The sequence below is a fragment of the Archocentrus centrarchus genome, chromosome 10 (genome assembly GCF_007364275.1).
Source record: "Archocentrus centrarchus isolate MPI-CPG fArcCen1 chromosome 10, fArcCen1, whole genome shotgun sequence".
In the NCBI taxonomy this organism is placed as follows: Eukaryota; Metazoa; Chordata; class Actinopteri; order Cichliformes; family Cichlidae; genus Archocentrus; species Archocentrus centrarchus.
This window is the reverse complement of record NC_044355.1, coordinates 15,178,606-15,189,889: the sequence shown is the minus strand read 5'-3', so window position 1 is coordinate 15,189,889 and position 11,284 is coordinate 15,178,606. Positions and strand designations below refer to the sequence as shown.

Sequence of the window (11,284 nt, the reverse complement as noted above, 5' to 3'; positions counted from 1 at the left end):
GCGATTTCGTAGTTTCTGGGGCTGGCCGCTCGCCGTTGATTTGGCGGGCGCTGCAAAACGTAAACAGAGGTAGCTGAAAAGATGGAGGAAAGCAAGTCAGCAACACAAGCGGATACTACAGGTAATTTAGGTGCGAAAGACTCAGCTGAAAGCCAGGCTAATGAAGCGACAGGGGAAGTTTCATCACAGATGCCGAATAAACCGACAGAGGAGACGGAGGCTCGGTACAAGAGGATGAAGCTATTCGACAAAGTGATGCAGAAGAGCCTGAATAAGTTCATCGAAGATGCCAGGTAACATGTCGCTCGTTGTGTTTATCACCTCGTTATTTTGGTGAACTACTCGAATTACACAGAGGGCATAAACAGAAGTGAGAGCTGGTTTAAACAGGGTTATACTCACAGACAGGTAAAATACAGCTGGTGCAGTCAAAATTCTGGGCAGTGAAGCCTTAGTATAATAACGTAAAATACCCCCAAGATTATAAAATTTCCTTTATTTATCCCAAAAGTTTGGGAGTTATTGTGCCACGACAGGCAACGCATTGAAAATAACATAACTAAATGGCTTAAATGAATTAGAGCAGCGCGATCAATAAGTAAAAAAAAACAAACACTAGAATAATATCTCAATGAATAAAAATTTACATATAATGCAATAAAGAGCTTAAAAAGCAAAACTCTAACAAATAAATACAGGTATTTTGGTATGAGGTGAGAGATTTTGATTACTGTATACAGCGTTTTTAGAGTAAACAAATGTAATATGTTCTGAAAACTTCATATTTAATGAACCCTATGTTCACAAAACAACTGATGAACAACCTGAGATGTCTTACGGAAAAAATTTTGATTATCTAGAAAACTACTTACTCATGGTAAATATCTGGTACTAATGCTCTATGAATATGAGCTGTCAAGTGTGTAGCTCAAGTTAATACAGAATAATTAAGTTCTGAGGTCTGAAATCTGACAGAAGATTTGGAGGCCTGTAGAAAACACATTTTTGCAGATAGGAGACTGAGCTTTTATAATATAATTATAATATTTGGCTGCTGAACATTAATTTGAGTGTTTCAGAAATCCATATTGGGAAATAAGAAATAGCACCACGCATTATGGTTTATATTAATAGACTTGCTTTCTCTAAACAAGTTCATTTGGAATTTGGTACATGGTTTTTATACCCAGCAAATCATTTTGAGTACTGCATTAGATAATAACAGTAAAAAGCCTGGTATTTCATACTTTGCTTCACTTTGCTGACTCTATTCACTCACAGTTTTAACAGATTCGTCAGCATGTTTCATCCACTGTACAGTAAGAACCCTCAGAGGATGGAGAGCATTCACAAGCAGTTCATAGAGGAGCTGCGGCGCACTATACAGGTCTGCAGCACATTACATTAATACTCTTGTGTTAAAAAAAAATCTAAACAAATTGGAGGACTTCTGCATTGTTTGCATATTGTCAAGGCTGTATGTATAGTACACATTGAATATGAAGTAAAATAATGAATACTTAATTCAAGTGAACAGCCTTTCTGATAGTGGCCAGTTTGCAAGGGTCTATTAAAACAGTGGCAATGAAAAATGTAAATAGAAAACTGCTACATGACATTTATTGTTGATTTCCTTGTTGATGGCAGTAAAAGGACTATTGAAGATTCTGCATCAAAGCTCATTTTGTAGCATTTTATCATTTATCAGGACAAACCAATGACCAAATAACTTTTCTGTGCAAAGGTAAAAAAAAATGTAACTGTCCAAATACTTATGGTCTATATATGCATTATTCCCTGATCTACTACTCGTCTTTATCTTCACATGTTTACATAAACTTCTGTTTTCTTTGCTCATGAAGGAAGACCTCAACAAACTGATTGAAGAAGGCCAGCTAGAGTTAAAACTGAATGAGCTGGACAAACTAGAGAGAGCTGCCAAGGACAGTCCAGATCCTGCATGGTCAGCAAACCGCTTTGAAAACACTTCAGCTTCTGAAATCTCAACCTTTTGATTATATATGTTTAGCTTACTTTCTTACCAAACTGCTGGAATTCACTTTACTTTTATTGTTTATTTCATTAAACTGAATAATTTCACAGTATGGAAACAATTGTTGGTCAAATATTTAAACATATATTTAAGTATTTCAATATTTACTTAGTGCATCAGATAGAAGGGTTAACTTGGATCTTGTGTTATAGGTATATTGCCTTCACTGCATATCACCACTGTATTATTTCAGCTGACTAATATTCAAAGCATTTTAATCCCCTCATCATCTCAAATGTTTTCTCAGGCGACCAAGTGGGGTGCCTGAGCAGGACTTTTGCAGCCTTTTGATGCCGTACTATCAAAAACAGGAAGCCTACATGCGACGGGAGCTGAAAAAGATTCAAGCAGAGAATGCTGCCCTAGCACAGAAGGTTCAGAGTGGAAGAGAGAGCATTGCTCAGACTGAAAACCGCATTTCTGCCACCATTGATGAGTGGAAGGTGAGACAGAAAGAGTAGATAATTGACAAAACAGATATGAGTTGTACCTGATAACATCCCTGAGAAATCATATTTAGCATGTAAGCAAGTGTAAACTTTATTGTTTTGATTTTAAATGCAAACTATATACCTGGAAAGGTAAGGTAAAGCAACATTGTCTTGGGCACCTGCTTTTGCATTAAGCTTATCCTTGAAATTAGGATGTTTATTCTGTTGTTCAAGTCAAAACATTTCAGGTTACTATTGCAACACACCTATTCAGGACTGGCCTTTTTCTCTTAGACCTGACAGAAGTGGTGAAACTTTATCAAATGTATTAGGGGCTTTATATCTTTCTACCATTGTAATTAGTTATTCTTTGTTCCTAATGTAGATGTTCAAAATATTTAATATCAGTCCAGCGTTAATGGTTTTATTTGGTAACTTGAGATAAAGGTGCTGACTGCTGAGGGCCAAAGGATTTCTGCTTGTAACGTACATAGGTTGAGTGTTAATAGTTTTGCTTTGTGTTACCTTTTTTTTTCTCTCATTTTCAGGCATCAGTGACAGAGTTTGAAAGGCTGGCATCTTCTCTCCGCCCTGCTGATGTCTTTGATGTGTGATCTCCAGAATGTTCACTAACTTAACTGTACATAATGAGTTTTTTTTTTTACTGTGAATGTTTGAAAATAAACATGGAATTTTGGAAACGATCGGCGCTTGTAGTCCTGTGTACGTTTGCAATTACGGTGCCTTGCGTGTTTATTTCCTGTATTACGGTATGTGGGCCACGAACAGAAGTGAGGAGCGGAGTAGTTGACACTCGGATTCTCCATGAACAGTTTTCGCACGTATAACAGGCCATAAGCTAGAAGAACCCGGCATTTTTTGTTCCATATAAATGTATTATTAGAGATAGATATGACGGAAATGTTTTCAACTCTCTTCGGGTCAAATGAAGCTCAGGGACCACCCGGTTCTTCGTCTCTAGGGTTTGGACCAGGGAAGCCTCCGCCGCCTATGCCGCAAAATCAAGTCGCCATGGCGGGTCAGATGCCACCGCAGCTCGGGGATGAGGGGCCTACTCTGAGGAAGCCTGGAGCCATGAATGAACCTTTCTACTTACTACGGGAGCTGCCTGGTAGTGATAAATTACTATAACTTCTGGATGCTTTGTGTGTAATTTGCCTTTTATTTAAGAAAATCGTTTAGCCGTAATAAGGAGGCTGCTAAAGAGTTTGTAAACAATGCTAGCTCGCGTAGGCTGACTAGCCTAGCAGCTAAAATTGAGTAAGTAGTCGGTGGGTTTTTATTCAGTGTGTATCACGAAATTTTATAGTTTTTAACACTTTTCTCGTGGTTTAAAAATTATTGCACAACTCCTGTTATTACCAGAATGAGCATACTTGTAGTAACGCAGGTTCACTTTGGAAAGGGGCATCTACTTTACAAATAAAAGTATAGATTGTGATTTTTTTTTTTCATGCATCAAGCTAATGTAGATATGGTGTCTGTTTAGTGGGAAACGAGTTAACGGGAAACACCAACTTGATCACACACTACAACCTGGAGCACGCTTACAACAAGTTCTGTGGGAAGAAGGTGAAGGAGAAGCTCAGCAACTTTCTGCCAGAGTTACCAGGTAGGTTATGGTGGGATAGCCCGTTTTTAATGATCTGGACACTTAAACGGGGACACTAGCTGTACAGTTATATTTATTTGGATAGGCATTAATTGTATGTCTCACTGTTAGTTGGATGCCTCAGTCTGAGAGTTAATTCTTTAAAGTGAGTTTTACTAAGGACCGAATTGAGAACTGAGTTGCAAGGGCCAGACTCAGATGATCCCCTGTGGACAAGCACTTAGGGACAGGGGGAAGGAAAAGCTCCCTTTTAACAGGAAGAAACCTCCAGGAGGAGCAGTTAGAGGTGTGAGGGGGAAAATGGAGATGATAGAAAGACCAAGGACACACATACAAAAAAAAAACCCACAGCAGAGAGAACAGAAAGGTTAATAGCTTGCAGTAGTGGCTTAAGTTCTTGTCTTATTGATATTCTGTAAAGTAAAACGAATGCTCTACATCAGTTTTGCCTGCATTTTTGGGTCCACTCAAAGCCCTCAACCAGTCCATAAATAGGCAGTTAAATTATTGGGTGTAAGATCTTTGATTATGCAGTTTAAGTGTAGGGCATCCTTTGTTGTGAAACTGGCTGCAAATAAAACTCAAATTGTAAATAATCTTTGTAGTTTACCAGAAAATTCTTCACACAGCCATTTCTTCTGCTAGGACACAGGACAGAAATGTCAAACAGTGTATTCTGATATTGACTCTTATTTGGTGCGGTTTATTGGATTGAATGATTGAAGTCTGAAGAAACAAGGCATACTGGCAATTTAACAGTTTATTAATTTAACAAACAGTGGCCTTAGTAGCAGAAGAACCTACACAATCACAACAGCCTGGCACCTCCTCCTCAGGCTGGTCACACACTGCTGTGGGATGACATCCCATTTTTCAACCAGTATTTGTCGCAAGTCAGCCAACATAGTTGTGCTGGTCAGTCTGGCATGAACAGCAGAGCCAAGATGACCCCTCAAGTGTGTAGTGGGGTTGGGGTTGAGGTTGGGACTGCAGGCAGGCCGTTCCATCATCTTCACTCCCAAATTCTGGAGGTCGTCTGTGATAAACCCTGCTCTTTGGGGGCGAGCGTTGTCATCTTTCTTGGAGGATGGAGTTCGGTCCCAGACTGTAGAGATGTGGGATTGTCACTGGTTACAGAATCTCATCTTGATATGTCTCTCTGCATTGAGATTGCCTCCAATGATCACAAGCCTGATTGTCAGCACCTGAGGTACCAGAAGCTCAAAAAGAATAAGTTGCTTGGCACTGGCAGAGAAGATTTGGGAAGTTTTTCATGGGTGCAGCTCACATACTCGTCTCTGCTGTTCAACCCACAAATGTATTTTTCTTCCAAATTTGGTATAAGATTTATTACCAAGAAGCATTGGCAGTGAATTGACCAAACACAAATTTCCTTACTTTTATGCTAAGTTTAAATAATACAGATGTAACACATTAACCCGTAACTCATTGGGGTTCAGTTGTGATCTGTATTGTCTCACTGAAACCACCAGCATGCCTATGGTTTTGTCTTGATGTTTGCCTCCTGACTGTCTTCTGATTGATATTTAATTTTATTTAATTGTGAGCACAGCTGAGCGCTTCTCTTTTGAGATCTCTCACCTCTTCCATTCCCACCTGTCATCTTCTACTGCTCTGCAGGTATGATTGATTGTCCGGGCACACAGGATGGCAGCTCATTGCGTTCTCTGATTGATAAGCCTCCAGTGTGTGGAAACTCCTTCAGCCCACTGACTGGCGCTCTGCTCACAGGCTTCAGACTACACACAGGGCCGGTACATATTACACAACCCATTACAGTATAAAGTACATGCACACATTTTCAACATGCTGACACTGATTATTCAAGCTGTTGACAGTTAAATCATCATATAATTCTTATATTTTGAATATTAAGTACACACTTGATTTCTCATCACATCTTTACAGCTCCCAGAACAGTACAGACTGATGCACATACAGCCTCCGAAGAAGAAGAGCAAACACAAGCACAAGCACCACCGACCGCAGGATCCATTACCACAAGGTATGATATAAACTATCCGCATATATGTCTGCAGGGAGGTACAGATAATCTCAGTTCACTAACCTGTTTCTTTGTGACGTCACAGAAACGCCATCGGACTCTGATCCCAAGAAGAAGAAGAAAAAGAGGGATGATGATCCTGACCGCAAGAAAAAGAAGAAAGACAAGAAAAAGAAGAAGGTAAGAACATCTATCAAACATTAATAGACATTAATAAATTCTGTCTTTATTCATTCCGAACCATTCCTGTTAATTATTGTATTTTTTTAGATCATACAAAATGTTTAATACAGTTTTCACCCAGAGAGAATAAATTAGTTGCAAAACTAGCTTTCAGAAAATAACCAACATTTATTACTTTAACCATTTCCTTTTAAACTCTTCAGTTTGTACTGACTTTATAATCTCATTATTATAGTCGCTTCACTTTTTGCACACTTGATTTCTGTTATAATTTCTGAATTTAAAAAAAGCTACTTTTTCTGCTCTCTTATTCACAAGGGGTCACCACATCAATTAGCTCAGTGTGTTTGATTTGGCAGATTTTTTTCACCAGATACCCTTCCTGACACAACCCCAGAGGGATTTGTGTCTCCTCCCTGGATCACACTGGGGACGTTTGGCTTTATAGGCAAATATGTAAACCACTACACTAGAGAGCATTCATTTCTATATTTAACTACCTTTTCATGTCAAAAAGAACACATTTGCAAATATGATATGATCATAATCTGAAACATAAGTTTTGCTGCAGATTATGCAAAGGTTCAGCCTGTTTGCCTTTCATTGCTGCTGGGATGTACCCATGTAGAACCCACGTTCTGTGTTTTATCAACAAATTTGCTGACAAATCTGTTTATCTTTGTCATGTTTAAGTATAGTTTGATGGGGGAAATTGCCAATTTGATCACTTAAAAAAAAAAAAAAAAAAACAGTCATAAAAACACATTGTGCAAAAGATGAAGGGATCTGAATACTTGAGCTAATTTTACATCAAGGCTTAGTTTCCCTCTTGTAGGTTATACCTATATGTACACTGCCCGGCCATGAAAAAAAGTTGCGCACAAGCCAGTTCTCATTTTCTCCCTAGTTTTAGTCCTTTTGTGAGACTCCTCAGGTTTAAACAAACTGTCTTTAATTTTGTGCGTGTCTGTGTGTGTGTGTGAGAGAGAGAGAGAGAGAGAGAGATCTTCATGACTTTTAAAACCATCTTGGAGGTGTAAGCTCTATGAACTCCCACTTCATGTCATTCAGCAGCAGTGAACACCACAGCTGCATACATGCTATAGGTGTTACAGCTCTCTTTCTTCCCCCAGAACCGTCACAGTCCCGACCACCCTGGCCTCGCTGGATCACAACCCAACAGCAACAGCCTCAGATAGACAGCAGCCTACCGTGTGCATGCCTGTGTTTGAATGTGTGAGTTTTGTAAGAAGGGTGTGTGTGTATTTTACAAGTAATTGTATTATTAAGAGTATGTTTAAAGAGAGAGAAAAAAATGGCTGGATGAGTGAGTGAGCGAGCTGTGACACAGACTTCATGGAAAGTGTTGTGGATGACGTGTGTGTGTGTCTCTCTTTAATTATGTTGTGATATCTTTTGACCATAATGCCAAAATCAAATAAACTTTGGTTACTATCTTTGTTTGCATCTTGTGTTTGTTTTAAATTACAGTCAGGTTTAAAATGATGATCACACTGTTGCACACCACTTAGGCACTTCGGCATTTGATCTTTATTCATTTACCAAATGTACATGCTGGTTATAGTAATTAAAGCTTTACATTTAGCTACATATACAGCACTTCAACCCTAACGATGGTGACAAATACATAATACAGGCTATACAGATACAGCAAAGGGTGTTTTCAAGACTGTCAAGAGGCATGGATTAAATTTAAGGTGGCAACCAATAAATCAAGTATAAAGATAACAGCAGAAGGAGGTCATTTTCTGACTTCTACTTCCAGGGATTTGTAAGGCAACAGATGGTTATTAAATATTTTAATGTTGTATGAGGAACGTAAAGCAACTACCATAAAGTAAAACACGAACTTTGAAACACTTATCTATACAAAGAAATAAAAAATTACAGCCAGTAAAAAGATTATAAAGCTGAATTAACAGACAAGACCAAATTGGACTTTACTGAAGGACTAATGCATAGTTTAGCAAGGCACTCCTGGTGTTTTGTTCTTCCAAGAATGAGTGTCCAAACTCTTCCAAGGAAAAGTGCTGTACTATCAATTGTCTTCACAGTCCCTGAAGATGCCTTTGGTTTACAGAGAAATGTGTTTGGTGGAGGCATTAATCTTGCCGTTCCACTGCAATGGTAGCAGCATAGGCACAAAGCTGAAATAAAGCACAATGTCATTTCTAAGCAAGGGTGCAAAGAGTCAAGCAGCTGAACACATGATCTATGAGCAGGAAAAATCTACTGCCCAAGCTGCCTAGGCACTGAAATGGTATCAATTAAAAATATACATTACATCTGATTTCATAAATAGACTTGATGCGGCTTATTTGTGCAGAACAAACATGTAAAATTGGCACAAAAAGCAAGGAAATTTGTGTTATTTCTTTGTTGTAACAACACTTCTTGGCAATAAATCTTATACCCGTGGAATAGGGTTTAATCCCGAGATCCGGGATTCCCGGGAAATGCGATCAGAACCATTTCCCGTTTCCCGGGAAACGTTAGACGGGAAACCGGGAAAAAAGTCGCGCGCGTCGATTTGACTTTCAGAAAGAAAAGAAAGCTTCAGAATGTTAAATTTAAGGAAATGTTGAGAGAAGGGTTCGTTTAATGCGAAAAGCATTACTCTTCATTTCAGGCATGTTCAGCCTCCGTTTAAGGCTTCAGCTTCATCTCAAGCGTTTTAATAGAGGTATTACACAGTTGTGCTTTTTTCCTCTTTAATTTGTTGAAATCGTAGGCAATGTGTTTACCCTAAGGTATTTTGTATTATATAATTTTATATTATTATATATTGTTATATTGCATTATATAGCCTATAAAATATGCCTGCCCTGAACAATAAAGAAATATCTGTTTAACTTCGAGTGTTTCTTTTCCTCGTTTGCAGCCGCTTACTAACAATCATGAATTAGGATACGGGCCTAATGTGTGAAGAAATTATCATGAAATAGATTGCTTTAACATATTTCGCTTTTAAAATGGAGTTGAGTAAAATGTATATTTTTTTAGGCTATAAGGATTGGCCAGTTTTTCAATAGACGATTCACAGCGAACCTACTTTAACCCTCAGACACGGTGTTATAAATTTGCTGTTGCCAGAATGGCAATGACCAAGTCGTAGTGCATTACTCAAGGCCCTGTGTTATGCCATATTATAGTGTAGTACGGTAGTTAACTTTTCAATGACTATTACAGCGTTCCACTGGTGGAGATATAGCCCAACAGATGTCGCCACGACAGCGTGGCTGAGCCTTTATCAATGCTGTGGAGATGAACCGTATTGTTTTGCACCAGCAGTTGTAAAATATCTTGGTATAATTCCATGTACAATGGAGGAATATTCGAATTATATTTGTTAAGGGAGTGTTGAGGAACGATACAACACCGCATAGCTCGAGCACTCGAATGTCGAGATGTAGGTTTTATTGCGTTAATCAAGCCGACGTTACCCCCTACTGGGCATAACAGGACATAGCTGGAAAGCTACCTCTACAATATCAGAATAGGTTAAGGCCGACACAGGCTACAGAAGGCCTAATTAAAATAAAAAAATAAATAAACTTTTTCCCGGGATTCCCGGGAAATGGCTCTTCATTTCCCGGGATTTGATCCATGTCATTTTCGGGAAAAATATTAAACCCTACCGTGGAAAGCCTGTTTTCTTTCTTTTTGTGCTAAGTTTACATAACATGTAGTTGTCACTTTGGAATAAATGTACATTTTGTTTTCATCTGCTGTTGGCTGAGACAGCCTCACATGCTGCAGTTTGATGTGTTTTTAAATTGTTAAAAAAAAAAAAAAATCACGTACAATTTTTTTTTTTAACCACAGCCAGTTCCTCCTCAGCCTTCACTTATTATACTGTACACATACTGTACTGTACACAGCACCGGGTCATAAAATCCAAGTCGCACCTGACATCTATTTACAAGGCAATTTGTTGGAGGTTGTTTTTTGCTATGACATAAAACAGCAGAATAAACTTTAAAAATAATCTAAGCTTCCTTTATAATAGGCCCGCTACACAATAGCATTTGCTGATAATGCTTCCCTTTTTAATGCTACAGAAATTACAATGACACTTCAATACACATGTTCCTAAACACTGACAGTGTGTGCCACAATTCCCAAAACCCATCCCATTTTTCCTTGTAAAAGTTATTTACAAAATGTTTTCCTATATATAAAAGAGTCCAGAAATGTGAGGACTGAATAAATTGATGAAACTTCATCTCTGAAGCACACAAACGCACAAGAAGAAACCTCTCTTTTCCACTATGGGTATTTTAAATAATTTTTTGTACTGCGGGGGAGAAAAGAAAAAAGATTAACTGCTCCATAGACACAGGAGTCAGTTGAAGAGAGATGGTACAAAACCAAAAAAAAAAAAAAAAAAAGGAAAGGAAATGGAGGTAGATGTCGTGTCAGACTGTGTGCTTGTGTGAGAATCAGAGAAAGTGTTTCAAGAGTTGAAGTTCCCCTAAAAGCTCCTTCATGTTTAAGGTCTCATAGATGTCTTTTGCATCAACAATGTTTCAAAGATGTCTATTTTTAGAGTTTGTTGGAGACTACAGTAGAAAAATCACAATCAATTTACACTTTATGGATAAAAGTACTGGGCCACCTACAGGAGCTGCTGGGGCATGTCATGAAGCTCCCAGCGTACAGTTTTGTGCTGATGTTAATGCCAGAGGATGTTTGGAACTCCACAGTTACTGAACCAGTTTGCTGGCAACACTTACCCACTATGCACCTCAGCACTTGATTACCCTGATCTGTAACATTATGTGGTCCACCACTTATTAAGTGAATACACTGCACTTTCTAAACACTTCCAATTTGCAATAACACTGCATACAGTCTGCATGGCTAGGTCCTTGACTTCATACACCTGTGGCTATGGGGCTGAAAACACCTGAATTCAAAGATTAAGAGTTGTGACC

The 11,284-nt window shown here is 38.6% G+C and overlaps 2 protein-coding genes across 2 annotated transcripts; both read left to right on the top strand.

The window, feature by feature from the left end:
* Positions 1–31: 31 nt before the first annotated feature.
* On the top strand, positions 32–3,389 carry pmf1 (polyamine modulated factor 1). The gene is made up of 5 exons (XM_030738543.1): positions 32–293; positions 1,282–1,387; positions 1,863–1,963; positions 2,301–2,496; positions 3,033–3,389. The coding sequence occupies exons 1-5, from the start codon at positions 82–84 to the stop codon at positions 3,096–3,098; spliced, it is 681 nt and encodes a 226-aa protein (XP_030594403.1). The 5' UTR covers positions 32–81; the 3' UTR covers positions 3,099–3,389.
* A 7-nt stretch (positions 3,390–3,396) lies between these two features.
* med19a (mediator complex subunit 19a) lies at positions 3,397–7,781 on the top strand. The gene is made up of 6 exons (XM_030738542.1): positions 3,397–3,616; positions 3,995–4,117; positions 5,759–5,892; positions 6,047–6,143; positions 6,229–6,323; positions 7,460–7,781. The coding sequence occupies exons 1-6, from the start codon at positions 3,397–3,399 to the stop codon at positions 7,523–7,525; spliced, it is 735 nt and encodes a 244-aa protein (XP_030594402.1). The 3' UTR covers positions 7,526–7,781.
* Positions 7,782–11,284: the final 3,503 nt, after the last annotated feature.

Excerpts from the sequence above, each read along its gene's own strand:
- pmf1 (XM_030738543.1), top strand. The coding sequence starts at position 82 with ATGGAGGAAAGCAAGTCAGCAACACAAGCGGATACTACAGGTAATTTA. Across the intron at positions 294-1,281 it reads AAGTTCATCGAAGATGCCAG|TTTTAACAGATTCGTCAGCA; the intron begins GTAACATGTCGC and ends ATTCACTCACAG. Across the intron at positions 1,388-1,862 it reads AGCTGCGGCGCACTATACAG|GAAGACCTCAACAAACTGAT; the intron begins GTCTGCAGCACA and ends TTGCTCATGAAG.
- med19a (XM_030738542.1), top strand. The coding sequence starts at position 3,397 with ATGACGGAAATGTTTTCAACTCTCTTCGGGTCAAATGAAGCTCAGGGA. Across the intron at positions 3,617-3,994 it reads CTTACTACGGGAGCTGCCTG|TGGGAAACGAGTTAACGGGA; the intron begins GTAGTGATAAAT and ends GTGTCTGTTTAG. Across the intron at positions 6,324-7,459 it reads AAGACAAGAAAAAGAAGAAG|AACCGTCACAGTCCCGACCA; the intron begins GTAAGAACATCT and ends TTCTTCCCCCAG.